This window comes from Phoenix dactylifera, unplaced genomic scaffold, assembly GCF_009389715.1.
Source record: "Phoenix dactylifera cultivar Barhee BC4 unplaced genomic scaffold, palm_55x_up_171113_PBpolish2nd_filt_p 000545F, whole genome shotgun sequence".
NCBI classification, from domain to species: domain Eukaryota; kingdom Viridiplantae; phylum Streptophyta; class Magnoliopsida; order Arecales; family Arecaceae; genus Phoenix; species Phoenix dactylifera.
The window spans coordinates 220590-239027 of NW_024067954.1; the positions used below are offsets into that span (position 1 = coordinate 220590).

The 18438-nt window shown below is 39.5% G+C and overlaps 1 protein-coding gene across 1 annotated transcript; it reads left to right on the forward strand.

Annotated features, from left to right (window-relative positions):
- The first annotated feature begins 254 nt into the window (after positions 1-254).
- Positions 255-2931, forward strand: LOC120106406. The gene is made up of 3 exons (XM_039119413.1): positions 255-1097; positions 1433-1635; positions 2748-2931. The coding sequence occupies exons 1-3, from the start codon at positions 255-257 to the stop codon at positions 2929-2931; spliced, it is 1230 nt and encodes a 409-aa protein (XP_038975341.1).
- The last annotated feature ends 15507 nt before the right edge of the window (positions 2932-18438 follow it).

Genomic DNA, 18438 nt, shown 5'->3' on the forward strand with positions numbered 1-18438 from the left:
ATGCCAAGGCTATGAATGTGCTCTATTGTGCCTTAGATGCAAATGAATTCAATCGAGTATCAACATATAATTCCGCTAAGAAGATTTGGGATAGACTTGAAATCACTCATGAAGGCACAAATCAAGTCAAGGAATCAAAAATTAACATGTTAGTGCATAAATACGAACTGTTTAAAATGGAACCTTCTGAAAATATTACTTCCATGTTCACTAGATTTACTGATATCATTAATGGACTGAAAAGTCTTTATAAAATGTACCCTAACAGTGATCTTGTCAGGAAGATTCTTCGCTCACTACCACGTTCTTGGAAAGCCAAAGTGACAGCAATACAAGAAGCCAAGGACCTCAATATCCTTCCTCTAGAAGAACTTCTTGGGTCACTGATAACACATGAACTCACCATGAACCAACATCTTGAGGATGAGGATCAGAAGAGAAAAGAAATAGCATTTAAAGCTTCCACCCAAAAGGAATATAATGAGAGTAGTGATGAAGGAGAAGATGAGAATGAGGATGATGATATTGCCCTCCTTGCAAAAAAAATCAGTAAGTTTATAAGGAGAAGGAAGATGAACTTCAAAAGGTATCCGATAGTAAAAGGTGAGATGGAAAAGAATAAGGAGAAAGGGAAAGATCCCTTAGTGTGTTATGAGTGTAAGAGACCCGGACATTTTAGGCTAGATTGTCTGCTCTTAAAGAAATTGCAAAAGAAAAAGAAGAAGGCATTTGTTGCAATGCGGGAAGATAGTGATGAATCTTCATCAGAAGAAGAAACCCAAAAAGTAGCCAATATTTGCCTTATGGCTCAAGACAATCAGGTAAGTTCTACTGCTTTACCAAGTTTCTCCTTTGATGAATTATATGAATCTTTCAATGAGCTAGTTAGTGACTATAAGAAACTTGGTTTGAAAAATAAAGAGTTAAGAATTGAAAACAACACTTTAAATGATTTATCAGAAAAATACAATGAAGAAAAACAATTTTTAGCCAATGAAGTACAAATGCTGAAATCTGAAAAACAGAAGAAGATTAAACAAAATGAAGAGCTGCTAAATGAGAACCAAAACCTTAAAAAGGAAGTAGATAAGTATAAGGTAATTATAGATAAGTTCACTTTCATCTCTGAAAAATTAGATATGATTTTAAGTAGTCAAAGAGCTATTTTTAACAAAGCAGGGCTAGGATTTAGGCCCAACAAGGAACAAAAACTTCTAAAGAACTTTTTTGTCAAAGCAACAAAAACTAAATCTAATGAACCTATATGCCTCTGTTGTGGTAAACCTAGACATAAATCTTATGTATGCAACCATAGACAAATATCAAAGAAAAACAACATAAATAAAATTTGGGTCCCAAAAGGATCCACTCACACTAACTATGAAGGACCCAAGAAGACTTGGGTACCTAAAATCTTTTGATTTTCATACAGGTATGTCTTGCAGCCAACCAAGCTAAAAGGAATTGGTACCTCGATAGTGGCTGCTCAAGACACATGACCGGTGATAAAGATGAATTCTTCACCCTCGAATCGAAAGAAGGAGGAGTGGTAACCTTCGGGGATAATAGTCAAGGTCAAATCATCGATATTGGTAAAATTCGGATCTCTCCTTCTACTTTCATAGATAATGTGTTGTATGTGAATGGATTAAAGCATAATATTATTAGCATTAGTCAATTGTGTAATAAAGGTTTCAAGGTCACCTTTGAAGGCTCACTGTGCACCATAGCTAACTCAACAAATAATAACACTATCTTTGTAGGACACAGGCATAGAAATGTCTATATGATAAACTTAGATGATCTTGTAAGAAGCAGTCAATGCCTAGTAGTCATGAAAGCAAAAGATAATGAAATTAGTTGGTCATGGCATCGTAAGCTAGGACATGCAAGCATAGACTTAATCTCTAATTTGATTAGCAAGGAACTAGTTAAGGGGATTCCTAAGATAAACTTTGAGAAAGATAGAGTATGTAGAGCTTGTCAACTAGGAAAGTAGATAAGAAGTTCCTTTAAGTCCAAAAATGATGTGTCAACCTCTAGGCCCTTAGAATTGCTTCATATGGATCTTTTCGGACCAACTAGGGCCAATAACTTGGATGGTAAGAAGTATGGTTTTGTAATAGTGGATGACTTCACTAGATACACATGGGTAATGTTTCTAGCACATAAAGATGAAACATTTCCAATCTTTTTAAAATTCTATAGGAAAGTCATAAATAAAAAGGGAACAACCATTATCTCAATAAGAAGTGATATGGGACTGAATTCGAAAATCGTCTTTTTGATGAATTTTGTGATGAAAACGGAATTAACCACACCTTCTCGGCACCGAGAACACCTCAACAAAATAGGGTAGTAGAAAGAAAAAATAGAACTCTAGCAGATATGGCCCGTACCATGCTATGTGAGGAAAATCTTCCAAGGTACTTATGAGTTGAAGCAATAAACACAGCATGCTATATTCTAAATAGAGTTTCCATCAGACCAGTTCTTAAGAAAACTCCCTATGAGCTTTGGAAAAGCAAAATACCAAACATTAGTCACTTTCATGAGTTTGGTTGCATATGCTACATACACAATAATGATAAAAATAATCTAGAAAAGTTTGATACAAAATTAGATGATGGAATATTCCTAGGATACTTATCAACTAGCAAAGCCTACAGGGTATTTAACAAAAGAACACTTATGATTGAGGAATCAGTACATGTAGTTTTTGATGAGAATTCTAGTCATTCACTTAGGATGGACGATCCTGAAGATGACACCGAAATTCTAGAAAATGAGATTGAAAGAATTACTCTTGAAGATTCATCCAATACCAACAATGAAGAGGATGTTGAACAAGCTGAGATTGAAGTAGTTGAAGAACTAGATCATAATCTACCCAAGGAGTGGAGATATGCAACTAGCACCCTAAGGAACTAATTATAGGTGATCCAGCACATCAAATTAAGATAAGGGCATCTCTTAGAAACGCAAATAACTACTTAGCCTTTGTCTCCCAAATTGAACCAAAGACCCTAGAAGAAGCAGAAGTAGATGTAAATTGGGTAAATGCAATGCAAGAAAAATTGAACCAATTTACAAGAAACAATGTTTGGGAATTAATTGAAAGACCTAAGAATTATCCTATAATAGGTACAAAATGGGTTTTCAGAAATAAGTTAGATGAAAATGGTATTGTTATAAGAAATAAGGCTAGGCTCGTAGCAAAGGGATATAATCAAAAAGAAGGAATTGACTTTAATGAAACCTTTGCTCCGATAGCTAGATTAGAAGCCATTAGACTGTTGCTTGCGTTTGCTACTTCTATGGACTTCAAACTTTATCAAATGGATGTCAAAAGTACCTTTCTAAATGGGTATATAACTGAAGAGGTGTATGTAGAACAACCTCCAGGATTTGAAGATCATAAATACTCTAATCACGTTTTCAAACTCAACAAGGCACTCTATGGACTAAAGCAAGTGTTCATCCGATTCCTGTCTAACTAAAAATATGCTAAACAAATCGTTGTTAGAACTGACAAACAAAGTTTAAATTAATTTTACTCTTACCTGTTCTACTCAAAGAATAGTGGTTGTAAGAGGTCGATCCACAGGAAGACGATTGGAGTTGCATAAAAATTAGAACATTCACTCGGATTCAAAATCAATTTTTGAATAACAAAAGAAAAATATTATGTCGGGGATGATGATAGATTCTCTAGTCTATCGGAGAATGATTTTTAATTGAAATTAACTAGAAGACATGTACTTAGATTCAAAGAGCATTTATATATTTAACTAATCAAAGAAGAGCTTTGGCATAAATTAAAATGGATGAAAATAAGAAGATTGAAGCGAACATAAATTGCATAAAGGAAGATTTAATGTATTGTATAAAAAAAAATTAAAAGATTGCATAAATAAAATCTTAAAAGTAAAATTCTCCACCAAAATAAAATTCTCTAAAGTTTAAACTTAAAACATTGTTCTCAATTAAAACTCAAACTGAAAATACATTGCTCTCAATTAAAATTCAGACTAAAAACAACACATTGCTCTTAATTAAAATAAAACTAACATAAAACATTGCTCTTAAAAATAAAACTAAACATGAAAAGAAAAAGAAAAAGAATAAAAAAAACAAAACAAAGCACTGTGCTCTGATTGAAAACAGAGCATGAACACTCCTCCTCTCTGTTTCTTCTTCCCTGGACCAGCCGACCCCTCTCTTCTTCCTCTGTTTCTTGGCCTCCAATCCAACCGAGCACACCCAGCCGAGAGCTCCTTTGATGCCGCACAGATGCGGGGAAAGAGGAGAAGAAGGAAGAACAAAAGAGGGAGAAAGAAGAAGAGGTTCTAGGGACGCAGGAAGAAGAGAAGGGGAGGAGGAGGAGGAGGAAGAAGAATAAGATGTGGGGAAAAAGAAATTCTTAATCATTCATTAACCCTATTCAACATAAAAGTTTTCTATAAATAGGGCCCAATAAGAACAATTAACATAAAATCCCCTTACACAAAAATAACTCCTAATAAGCCCACAAATAACACAAATAAGCCCTAAAATGCAAACAAGCCCAAAAATAAAATAATAAAATAAATATGCAAATAAACGGGTCTAACTCAATTCGGAGGCTCAGGATCATCTGGATGAAGGGCTCTGATGTCCCCATCAACTCCTCCCAGGTGAGAAAAACTCGACCCCGTCGAGTACAGGTCTGGCCGGCTGTCGTACTGCTCCAGAAGATCGGGGTCAATGCGCTGCAACTGTGCTCTGGAAATCCACGTCACATCAGACTTTGGTCGACCTTTCCACCGAACAAGGTAACATTGGTAACCACCATTCCTGCTTGGAATAACCTGCTCATCCAATATATGTTCTATTTGTTCTCTGCGTGCATGAAATTTGGGAGGTGGTGGCTCAACAGCAGGTAATAGGTCAGGGTGTCCAACATGGGCAGGTATATCAATAAAGGGGTCAGAAGGCAGGAATATTATCTTTTTGTATGGGACTAAATCTTCAATATTAAATGTCGCACTACTCCCATAGTCATCAGGAAGATCCACAACATATGCATTCGAACTGGTTTTCTTTAAGATTTTGAACGGTTCTGCACTACAAGTTTGCAATTTCTTAAACGTTTCCGAAGAAAGTCGTTCAAACCTAATTCTTATCATGACATAATCTGTTTCACTTAACTCATTATAACGTCTGGTTAAATCAGCAAGGGATTTATATTTTAAGTTATTAAAGTGACTGCAATTGCTGATTTCTTGATGCAATGAATGTGGATGTGATGCAATTGATTGTGCAGACTCAAAGACTCTATACTGATGAGACATGAAAAACAGGTCTTTGGGTTGCCTAGGTTTGTAATCATGCACCACTTCAAACGGATTTATGCCTATGGACTTATGAACCGAACTATTATATGCAAACTCAACTGTCGGTAATATTAAATCCCAGATCCTAGCATATGCATTTGGGTTGAGCCTATAATGTTGAAGGTTGGGCAGAAATACTCCGGGAACTAGATTAATTGCGTGTTGGATATCACGCATCGGAGAAAGTGCATCCGGAAGATCATCAGGGACTACATCATTAAACTCCTCTAGAAGGGAAACTACTATAGAGGAATGTTCAAAATTAGACTCCACATGGGTATCTTTAGCTCCAAGTGCCAATTCAGGTGACTGGCTCTCAATATCTGTCACTATCTCTTCCACAGTAGTGATGTGAAATGATTTGGTTGTACTTAGATCAATAGTCTCCCTTTGGAAATCATTTTGGACAAAATCTAATCCTATAGGTTCGTCTTCAAAGTCTTCTTCATAGTCTTCTATATTTGGTTCATAGACTTCTTTGACATATTCGACCTCTTGGCTCCTAGCTTCTGGTTCAGTACTCAGGTAGGTCCTAATGGAACATTGGGATGCTATGTGGTCGAATTGTTGACATCTTGAGCATTGGGTTTGGTGCCCAAGAACATGGGGAAGGATTACAGGTGGTGAAACCAAACCGATTTTAGGTTGGGCTGCAACAGGGGTTGGCGGTGTAGGGGTCCTAGAATTTTGCATGAGCTCACGGATCTTTTGTGTGAATTCCTTATATCCAGCCCGCATGGCAACAATCTGTTCCTTGATAGACCTCAAAATGTCAGAATTCATGGTAGCTACAGGGGTTTTAGGTTGACTGAGATAGTACTTCATATCACTACAGGTTGGCATGCAATGATGACACTAGGTGATGATGTGAAATGCAGTGTCACTAATGAAACCCTAATAACTATGATGTAGGACCAAATTTGATGCAGGACAACCTACTAATGCAATCTATTATGATTTCAGAAATCAGCAAGTCTTCACAAAAATAACTTAAAATTTAAATGTTGCTGATTTTTACTTCGGTTATTCAGAATTAAGGATTAAGATTATTCAATTTAAGAAATTAGATTGCAATCAAGTAGTACAGTTGTTCTAATCCTAAATCAATCTGATCGAAGAATGTTGAGAAGCATCCAGTTGTTAGGGTGTGCTAATTTAATATTTAGATTTTAAAAGGGCAAATAGGATGGGTTTGAAAGTAGGGGTTCTATGTTCTGAATTTTGACAGCAAAAGTAAGTTTTCAAAATGTGGCTATCATGCAAGAGAACTAGAACATAATTAAATGAACAAGCCCAAGAAAAGTGGAAACCTATCACCTGTCGTGAAGTAGTCGACTAGAATCGTGTGCTTGTGGACTGGGGCGACGATCGGTGCGCGGTGAGTTGCCTCGTCGGATGGCGCGAATCTGGTCAAATCACAGCAACTCGGTGGACTTGATATCAGCAACTTGGGGGCCTGATAAAAAAAATTCAGTGGGTCTGATGATGGGCCTCAGGGGCGCGGCTCGGATCTGATGGGAGTGACTGGCAGGAGGGCCCTGTTGGACCAATGGATCGGCAGGTGTTCTGGTGTGATGTTCGGACCTGGCCCGAAGGCTAATGAGGAGAGAGGGGTGTTCTGGTATGCTATGGTAGTGAAGGAACAAAGCCCGTGAAGGAAGAGGAGGGGGGGGGGGGGGGGAAGTGGAGTTTGGGGGGGGGGGGGGGTTCGGTGCTTCTCGGCGGAAGGGGGAAAACGGCAGGCGGCGGTCGGCAGTGGTAAGGAGGAGGGGCGGAGCTGCGGTGGCGTGCGACGGCGATGGAGAGGCGGCGCGGCTCGGTGGGGGGAAAGGAGGTGAAATGGTGGTGGAGGCGGTGGTTTTGCGGCGTGCGAGCAGAGGGGGGCAGCGGCGAAGCAAGGAGGGGAAGGAGGCAGCGGTGGTGGCAATCGGGCGGTCGCGGGAGCGGCGGGGACGGCGACAGTGAGGCGGCGCGGCTCGGTGGGGAGGGAGAAGACGGGGCTCGGGCGATGGCGGATCTCGGCGGCGGCAGGAGGCGGCACGGGCGGAGGCGGCGAAGGCGGAGCGGCACGGGCGGAGGAGCTCGGGTGGGATGCTCGGCGGCGGTGTTCGTCGGCGGGGAGGCGGCGCAGCGGTGGAGTTCTCGGGGAAGAAAGGTGAGCAATTTTTTTTTTTTGCTCTTTTTTTTTCTTTTTTTTTTTAGACACGTGAGATCACGTGTGTTTTTTTAAAACCTTGGATCCGGTCGGATTCGGGTTGTCGGGCGTGAACCGCTCCGATAACCCGTTAGTTCCTCACGTGCAAGGCACGTGTTTTTTTTTTTTCCTCCAGAATGGATCCGGGCTAGTGGGGCGGGCTAACGGGTCTGAGACTTACCCGTGGCCCCAACCTTCTTCAACCTCCCGACGGATTTGGAAGGGCGTCCCGTACTTCGCGGTGGCGGCGGCGGGGCAGGCTCCGATGGCCGTGGCGGAGAGCGGTGATCTCGGCTGCGGCTCCGTGGTCCGCGGCGACGGGCGGCGGCCGGTGGCGCGAGGGGTCTTCTCCGGCCGACTGTGGACCGCGTGGTTGGAACCCTTGGCGGCGTTCCTCTCCCATATCCGGCCACAGACGGTGGCGGCAGGTCGCGGCCGAAAGGGCTTTCCGTCGGACCAGGGGCGGCGGGCTTCCGTGGGGATATGGATCCTTCGACGGCGGGCTCGGGCCTTCACTGGGCAGCGGCGGCGGTGAGGACGTCCGACGGTGGCTCGACGCTACTGGTGGCGACTGGTGGCGGCGGTGGGCGCAGGTGTGACGGCGGGTGGGGTGGACCTGGCGAAGGGATTTAGGGCCTGTTCCTTGTGTGAGAACCGAGAGAGGGAAGAAAGGATTTTCTTTCTTTTTTTTTTCTTTTTTTTTTAATCTGTTGAAAACCGAGAGTGACAGAGAAGGGAAAGAGCTGGATCGTGGCCTTGGCAGCAGGGGCAAAGCCAGCCTTGCTCTGATACCAAGTTGATGCCGCACAGATGCGGGAAAAGAGAAGAAGAAGGAAGAACAAAAGAGGGAGAAAGAAGAAGAGGTTCTAGGGACGCAGGAAGAAGAGAAGGGGAGGAGGAGGAGGAGGAAGAAGAATAAGATGTGGGGGAAAAGAAATTCTTAATCATTCATTAACCCTAATCAACATAAAAGTTCCCTATAAATAGGGCCCAATAAGAATAATTAACATAAAACCTCCTTACACAAAAATAACTCCTAATAAGCCCACAAATAAGACAAATAAGCCCTAAAATGCAAACAAGCCCAGAAATAAAATAATAAAATAAATATGCAAATAAATGGGTCTGACTCAATCCGGGGGCTCAGGATCATCTAGATGAAGGGCTCTGATGTCCCCATCATCCTCCCTCCTCTATTCTTTGGCCTCCACCGAGCTCTCCCCTCCCTCCTCTTCCTCCTTCTCCTCTTATAGCCGCGGAGTCACTTGAAATGGAATCACGGGTCATCCGGGATGCTGGGAAGGAGGAGGAAAAGGTGGGCGGATTGCTCCGGACGACTTCCCTCTTTGGCCACGGATGCGAGATCGCCGGACGCCTGATGCGGAAGGCGCGGATGGCTGGGATTCGGATCGCGGAAGGGAGGCACGGACTTCCTTCTTCGGGCGCTGCTGGGATCACGGCTTGCATCACGGGATTCCGGGAGGTGGATCAAGAGCGGCTGGGATTGGATGCGGAAGGTGGGGACGCGCTGAAATGGAAGAAAATTTGGGCATTTTCACCGCGTGAAGAACGCGGTTGCTGGGACGAGGAGAACGCGGACCCTTTCTTCTCCCCTGTTCTTCGCACGGGATGAGCCTGGGCATGGTGCGGTTGAGGTGTGCTGATTGCGCGTTGGATTTGGGACGCATGCGGAAGTCGCCGCGGGATCGTCGGGATGAAAGGAAACGCGGGCTGATGAAGAGGAGGCTGCTGTGATGGCGTGATCCGTGGGATGGAGCTGAAATTTTCTTTGCCCTCTTGAGATGGGAGCTGGGAGACACCAAGTTCCGTCCAATTAGTCAGATAGATAAAAAATAGTGTGATATGAAATTTGGCTTGTAGACGGACGAACTTGGTTCGTCACGGGTCATCTGTTCTGACTGGAGGTCAATTGCAAGTCTTTCAAGTCATGGGTCACCCAGCACCTCATAGTTATGATATGCCCAAATTAGATTTGCCCAAAATTTTTTTCCAAAAGCACAAAAAAAATGGATCCGATTCGGATCCGAACCCGACTCGGATCCAACTCGATCTTCAACCGGGTCGGGTCTGGGAAGGGATCCTTCTGAAGTCAAATTTGTACTCAATGTACATTTTATCTCTAATTTATGATAATCTGCGTCAAACCCAAATATAATATTAATCCAGTGAATTTATCATTATCAATTAGCAATAAACTAATTTTAGTGACATGTAGGTCGCACTTTTGTGCTCTCATCACACCCCTCAACTAGCTTATTGCTAGTCTCTAGCAATTAACAAGTAAATGATAAAATGAAGGCACAAAAAGTTGTAGTCTAACTTATGACTTTTTTTTTTGAAGCTAAATACAAAAACTAAGATATGTACCCATTTTCGTAGGGAGTCACGATTGCACTTAGCACATGCAACAAGCCTTTAAACCCTTAGGTTGCCCTAGTGGACGAGTGTTGTCTCATGAGGGTTTGCAGTAAAGTTACTCACAAACTTCATCAGTCAGGGATTTCTAATGTTTAACTCAAAATTTGAACAAGTATTATTGTATGAACTTAGAATTGCAAGGACAATAAAGACTTATTGCTATCATTTTTAAGCAGACTCTAACTCAAGTTCCATTACTCCCCATCTATCTGCTAACAGGTTAAGAATGTAGTGAGGTGCAAGATAGTATCATATAAATGAGTTCACTTACTTCCAACATGATCACTCCAATTTTTAAGACTTTCTAGAGTTAAATGGTAATGAACACCCAAGATTTATTTATTTATTTATTTTATTTTATTTTATTTTTTTATTTATTATTATTATTTTTTGAATGCTAAGAAGAATGACTTGTGCAATATCTAGCCTTATTAAGCTTTCTAGCTAACCTATGTAGCGAGTATTAGGCCAATGACTCCCGATCCAGATGGCTCAGGGCACTAGGTGTAAAGACATCCTAACAGGCTTAATAACTCAAGTCAACTAGTCTCCAAGGCCAAATTAGTCACTCAGAGTTTAATCTCAGCCATCCTCACCTTTTTATGCGAACACTCGCTGCTTGCCAAGCAAGAGGCCCGGTTACTCAGTGAGAAGACTTAAAATAAACTTTTTATTTTATTTTATTTTATCTTTTTTTTCTTTTTTTTGATTAGGGTGTTCATCACACATATAACTTTAAATTATCCCGAAGATTAAAAGTATTCATATTAGTTGCAAGTATACATACCCCACTATTCATGTGCTTACGTGTAGGTGCTAAATCATCTTGTATCATATTAGCAGAAGATAGGTGGGACGAAAACTCAAACTAGAACTGCTATCATATTTCTTAACTCAAAGCTATTGTCAAAGCAATTCCTAGTTTGTACAGCCAAAAAGATTAGAGTTTGAGTTAAAAATTTGAACTCCCTTTTTTTTAATTTTAATTTTATTTTTATTTTTTTTGCATAAAAAAATTAAAAATATTCTCACCCCCATACCTAAATCTAACATTGTCCTCAATGTTAAAGAAAATTTAAAGCAGTAATAGGACAGAGGAGAAGTTACCTGATATGGATGGGTAAAGTGACAATTGGGGCCAAAAATCCCCAAACCTGCATGTTAGTAAATTTTATTTATTTATTTATTTATTTATTTATTATATTTTTTTTATAATATTTACATGTTGGGTTGCCTCCCAAGAGCGCTAAGTTTTATGTTTTCAGCCAGACAAAATGTAGATTCACTCATAATAGACAGGGTCGATCAGAAGTGTCTCCTCGACTTCTGGACTCAGATACTCAATGTATGGTTTTAGACGATGTCCATTGACTTGAAACGACCTACCATCCTTAGTATTGCATATTACTACCGCACCATGCGGATGCACTTTCTCTACCGTGTATGGGCCAGTCCAGCGAGATTTAAGTTTTCCAGAAAATAGATGTAATCGAGAATCATATAAAAGAACTTTTTGTCCTTGGTGAAACTCTTTACGAGTAATCATTTTATCATGTATGACTTTCATGCGATCCTTATACTTCTTAACACACTCGTAATCATCGTTCCTAATTTCTTCAAGCTCGTCGAGCTGAAGCTTTCTATGTTCTCCCGCCTTGTCGAGATCGAAATTTAAGCGTTTGATTGCCCAATAGGCCTTGTGTTCTAACTCGACAGGTAAATGGCAAGCTTTGCCATAGACAATCCTAAATGGAGACATTCCAATTGGTGTTTTGTAGGCCGTACGATATGCCCACAATGCATCTGTTAACCTAAGGGACCAATCCTTTCGAGATGGATTGACAGTTTTCTCAAGGATGGTCTTGATTTCTCTGTTGGAAATCTCAACTTGTCCACTCGTTTGTGGATGATATGGTATACCGACCTTGTGGGTGATGTTGTACTTCCTAGCAAGGGCTTTAAAAATTCTATTGCAAAAATATTTCCCTCCATCACTAATGATAGCACGAGGGGTGCCAAAGTGAGCGAAGACAGACTCCTTAAGAAACTTGATCACTACTTTGTGATCATTGGTCTTACATGCGACAGCCTCAATCCACTTGGACACATAGTCAACAGCTAGGAGTATGTACTGGTGCCCAAATGACATAGGAAAAGGATCCATAAAATCAATACCCCAAACATCAAAGATTTCTACAATTAAGATCAGGTTCAAGGGCATCTCATTTTTTCTTGAAATTTTTTCTAGTCTTTGACATCGGTCACATGCTTTACAATACTCGTGTGAGTCATGAAATAATGTGGGCCAATAGAATCCGCACTACAAAACCTTTGCAACCGTCTTTTTACCACTGAAATGACCACCACAAGCATGGTCATGACAAAAGGAAAGGACTTTCCTTTGTTCGTATTCAGGGATACACCGTCGGATGATCTGATCAGGGCAATATTTAAATAGGTATGGTTCATCCCAAAAATACCACTTCACACAAGCTAGGAAGCAAAATTGCTCCTGTTTGGTCCAAGAGCTGGGCATGAGGATGATAGTGGTATTTTGATGATTAACACAATCATTAAGGGAATATCTAATTAAATACTACAAGTTAATTTGATACATCATTACTGAGTACGATACTCTCGGTACATTAAAAGAATGAGATCAAGATGTATTTCAATGATTAATAATGAGATAAAATTTGCGATAGAAAAGAGATAGTGAATTCTAAATTCTAATTCGGCAAAGTTTCAAGTGAAACATACTCTTAAGGGGATAATAGTAATTTTCATTGTTAAGAGTATGTAGCAATACCATGGCATACATTCAAAATTGTTTGAAGTATATTTCATTGACTATACAGACAAATCTAACCTTAAGTTGCAGCAAAGTGTGGAATGAGTCGACCCCAAGATTGATGGAGTCGACCCCGGCACATCATGGAACAATCAGGCACACTTCTGCAAAAATGGCACGGATGAACAGTAGTTGAGTCGACCCCATCTTCAAGCCTCAAGAAAACAAGTCTCTGGAATCTCTGAGAGGGTCGACCCCAACCCACCTTGAGTCGATCCCACCTTGAGTCGACCCCAACTGAACATGAGTCGACCCCAAGGCTGTGCCGTTCAAAACTGGATCTCTGGAATCCCTGAGAGGGTCGACCGCAATGGAACTTGAGTCGACCCCACTGTATCTTGAGTCGATCCAAAAAGAGTTGAGTCGACCCTAGTGAAAAACGGCTGAAATATAAGGTTCTGTGTTTCCTGAGAGGGCCGACCCCAATGTAGCATGAGTCGACCCCAGTGAAAGTTAGGTCGACCCTAGTGAAAGTTGGGTCGACCCCAGTGAAAGTTGAGTCGACCCCAAGTCTGATGAACAGTGGTTTGAGTCGACCCCAGGAAAGTTTGGGTCGACCCCAGCTCGGGCAGAAGCATAACGGCTAGTTCTGCAAAAGTACTTTTTGTCCTTCCAAAAGTAAGTAACGGCTAGATTTGAAATCTAACCAATAGGGGGTGTCCAATGGATGAGGGAAACTATTTAAAGTGACACTATTTATCAGAGAAAAGATGCTTTTGCAAAAGATCAAAGCTTACACAAGAAAGACAAGTGCCCTAATTTTCTTCATCCAAGTGCTTCACTCAAAGAGTCAAAAAAAAGTGGTAGAGCAGATTCTAAGGAACATTAAGAGCTCTATCAACCTTTGAAGAGTGAAGCAATCTTGACAAAAAAGAGAGAAGTCTCATCAAGCGATAACTATATTCTAAACTCTTCTTTGTAGCTTATAATTGTTATATTTGCTCATCTAGGAGTTTCAACTTTCTTCTTCTTTTTAATCACCTTGTAAAGGATTGTTGGTGAGCCCGTAAAATTAACGATGTAGGTTTATTGGTAACCCGTAAAATCAATTGTGAAGGTTCGTTGGTGAGCCCGTAAAACCAACATAGGTTTATTAGTGAACCCGTAAAACCAATTGTGAAGGTTCGTTGGTGAGCCCGTAAAACCAACATAGATTTTTGGTGGTCCTGGAAAACCAAAGTGTAAAGGTTTTCGGATTGTGAGCCCGGAAAACAATCCAACTGTAATCCGCGGGATTATAGTGAATTTTCAAGGGGTCGCTTAGGGAGTGGACGTAGGTGCTTAGGAGAGCACCGAACCACTATACTTCTTGTGTGTTTGCATTGTGTATTGTCTTAACTTCGCTCACTCATCAATTGACTAAATTAAGATAGTAAAAATTTAGAAAAACCAATTCACCCTCTCTCTTGGCTTGTCACCTTGGGCAACAAGTGGTATCAGAGCAAGGTGCTCACATAGTATTTGTTGATCTCACAATTAAGAGACAAAGATCATGACAACCCAAGTAGGATGCTCTATGAGCGAGGGGCAATCCACAAATAGACCTCCTCTGTTTAATGGCTCTAATTACACATGCTGGAAAGCTAGGATGAGAATATTCATTCAAGCTCTAGACTATGAATTGTGGAATATCATAACTAGAGGACCACACACACCCACAATTAGTATAGAGGGCACAATCATTCCCAAACCAGAAATGGATTGAAATGAGAGTGATAGAAGGCTAGCACAACTAAATGCAAAAGTAATTAATGTACTTTACTGTTCACTAGACGTAAGTGAATTCAATAGAATATCTACATGTATCTCCGCGAAAGAAATTTGGGATAAACTGAAGGTCACACATGAAGACTAATCAAGTCAAGGAGTCTAAAATAAATATATTAGTTCATAAGTATGAGTTGTTTAAAATGGAGTCCACTGAGTCCATAACTGAAATGTTTACTCGATTCACAGAAATCATAAATGGGCTAAAGAGTTTAGGAAAGTCTTATACTAACTCTGAATTAGTGCAAAAAATTCTCAGGTCTCTACCAAGAGTTTGGGAGGCCAAGGTAACAGCAATTCAAGAAGCAAAGAACCTCAACACACTGCAATTGGAAGAACTTTTAGGATCACTCATGACCTATGAGTTGACCATGAGGCAAAATTCAGAAAAGAAGGTCAAGAAAAGAAAAACCATTGCCTTGAAGTCGACTACTCCAAAACAGAAAACTGAATCAGAAGAATCTGATGATGAGGAGGAATATGATGAAGAAGGAATGGCTATGCTTGGAAGAAAATTCAGAAAGTTCATGAGAGAAAAGAAGAAATTTCATAAAAGAAAGCCCTTCTTCAAAGGTAGCTCAAGCAAAGAAAAGGGTAAGGACAAAGAAAAGAAAAAGGAAACACCGATTTGCTATGAGTGTAACAAGCCCGGGCATTTCAAGATAGATTGTCCGGAATTGAAGTGGATGGCAAGAAAACTTAAGAAGAAAAACTTCATGGCTGAATGGAGTGAAAGTAAGGAGTCAAGTTCGGAAGAGGAAGATCAACAAGAGACAGCCCAAATCTGCCATATGGCTAATGATGATGAGGTAGATTCTGAACTTGAATGTGATTTTACTGTTGAAGAATTACATGATGCATTTTTAGAACTCATGGAAGAACACAAGAAATTAATCAATAAAAATAAAGTTCTAAAAGATGAAAATCAATCTCTTATCCATGAAAAGCAAAAACTATTTAATGATTATGAAACATTAAGTAGGAGATTCACCAATGAAACCAAAAGTCAAATTGCTGAAAATGTCAAGTTAAAAGAAGATGCTGAAAAATACAAATCCTTAGTGGACAAGTTTACATTTAGCTCAACCAAATTAAATATGATTCTTGATAGTCAAAAAGCTGTATATGATAAAGCAGGATTAGGATATAAAACAAATAGGAAACAAAAATAGTTAAAGAACATATTTGTGAAAGCCAAAAATGAAAATATAACTTGTCATTGCTGCAATAAATTAGGACATAAAGCATATGAGTGTAACTATAGAAAGTCTAGTTACAACAAATTGAGCAATAATTATAAGCTAAAATCTAAGAAAATTTGGGTTCCAAAAGGAACGTCAAGTACTAACCCTAAAGGACCCAACATAGTTTGGGTACCTAAAGCATATTCTTGATCTTGATTGCGGGGGTGTCTTGCAGCTAATAAGGTGGATAAACGATGGTATCTAGATAGCGGCTGTTGAAGACACATGACAGGTGACATAGAACAATTTGTCACCTTGGAATCTAAGAAGGGTGGAGTGGTAACCTATGGAGACAATGGAAAAGGACTTATCATTAGAAAGGGTAAAATTTACATTACTCCATCCACCTTTATAGAAAATATTTTACTAGTTAATGGTCTGAAACATAACCTACTTAGCATAAGTTAATTCTGTGATAAAGATCTTAAAGTCACATTTGAAACTTTAGTATGCATAATCACAAATCCTAAAGATAATAGCATTGTACTTATAGGACAAAGGCTGAGAAATATTTACATGGTAGATCTTCATGAGTTAGGCAAGAAAAATGGATTATGTTTAATTACTAATGAAGAAAGGAAAAATGAAATAAGTTGGCTTTGGCATCGTAGACTAGGACATGCTAGTATGGACCTAATATCAATACTAGTCAAGAAGGATTTGATAAAGGATGTCCAAAATTGATCTTTGAAAAGAACAAAATCTATGGACCATGCTCATTAGGAAAGCAAACAAAATCATTCTTCAAATCAAAGAATATAGTATCAACCACTAGACCTTTTGAACTCATATACATGGATCTATTCGGACCCACTAGAACCGCAAGTCTAGGAGGGAAGAAGTATGAACTAGTTATAGTAGATGATTTTTCAAGATATACATGGGTTTCATTTCTTGCACATAAGAATGAAGCATTTTCAGCATTCTTGAAATATTATAAAAATATCATAACTGAAAAGAATCTCACCTTAATAGCAATTCGAAGCGATCATGGAACTGAATTTGAAAATCAACACTTTGAAGAATTTTGTAACGAAAATGGGAAACATTTGCTTCCGTGGTCAGATTAGAAGCTATTAGATTATTTCTAGCTTTTGCATGCTTCATGGATTTCACATTGTATCAAATGGATGTAAAGAGTGCCTTCTTAAACGATTTTATAGAGGAAGAAGTATATGTAGAGCAACCTCCTGATTTTGAGAATCATAAATTGCCAAATCATGTGTTTAGATTACACAAGGCATTATATGGATTGAAACAAGCACCTAGGGCTTGGTATGATCGACTAAGCAAATTTCTACTGAATAATGATTTCAGTAGGAAAAATGTAGATAAAACACTATTTCTCAAAAGAAAAGACAAAAATTTGTTAATAGTTCAAATATACTTATGACATAATTTTTGGTGCCACTAATGATAATCTTTGCAAAGAGTTTGCTAAATTAATTTAAGGAGAATTCGAGATGAGTATGACGGAAGAACTAAATTTTTTTCTCGGATTACAAATCAAGCAAACTAAGGAAGGTATTTTCATTCATCAAACTAAGTACACAAAGAAAATATTAAAGAAGTTTGGGGATGAAAATCACAAGGGAATAGGCACCCCAATGAATCCTACTAGTAAGCTAGACAAAGATGAAAAAGGAAAAAGTATAGATATAAAGCTTTATAGAGACTTGATTGGATCTTTGCTTTACCTTACTGCTAGTAGGCCGGACATAGTGTTTAGTGTGAGAATATGTGCTAGATACCAATCAGATCCTAAGGAGTCACATCTAAGAGCTGTCAAAAGAATCCTTAGATATTTGAGAGCAACCACAGACATAAGTTTATGGTAGTCTAGACTCCTATCTAGATTTACTTGCATATTCTGATGCAGATTTTACTGGTTGCAAATTAGATAGGAAGAGCACTAGTGGAATATATCAATTTTTAGAAAGTAACTTAGTATCATGGTTTAGCAAAAAGCAGAATTCAGTAGCACTGTCAACGGCTGAGGCCGAATATATAGCTGCCGAAAGTTGTTATGCTCAAGTACTATGGCTCAAGCAACAACTAGAGGACTATGAAATTAAACTAGACAACATTCCTATAAAGTGTGATAACACTAGTGCCATTAACCTTACTAAAAATCCGGTTCAGCACTCTAAAGCCAAATACATTGAAATAAGATATCATTTCATTAGAGGTCATGTGCAAAATGGGAACATATGTATTGAGCATGTATGTACTTAGAAACAATTAGCTGACATATTCACAAAACCTTTAAGTGAAGATAGATTTTGCATGCTTAGGAGAGAATTAGGCATATATGATCCTTTTGATTGAGGAGATATAAAAAAGAGCAAGTTGTCTCATGATACTCTCCTCCCATTTCGAAAAACCCATAAAACATTAGTCAAACTAGTCATCTATAGATTCCTTACTCATGTATCAGTGTCCCATAAAGAATTTGTAAGGATTGGAGGCAAGGAAGAATTTTGAAAAGGAAATGAAGAGAAAGAAAATTTTCTGAACTGGGGCCGACCCGAGCCAAAATGGGGTCGACCCCACGTTGAGTCGACCCAA

Coding starts and splice junctions, on each gene's coding strand:
- LOC120106406 (XM_039119413.1), top strand. CDS start 255: ATGTACCCTAACAGTGATCTTGTCAGGAAGATTCTTCGCTCACTACCA. Junction 1,098..1,432: donor AGGAAGTAGATAAGTATAAG/GTAATTATAGAT, acceptor ATTTTCATACAG/GTATGTCTTGCAGCCAACCA. Junction 1,636..2,747: donor ACTTTCATAGATAATGTGTT/GTATGTGAATGG, acceptor TCATTCACTTAG/GATGGACGATCCTGAAGATG.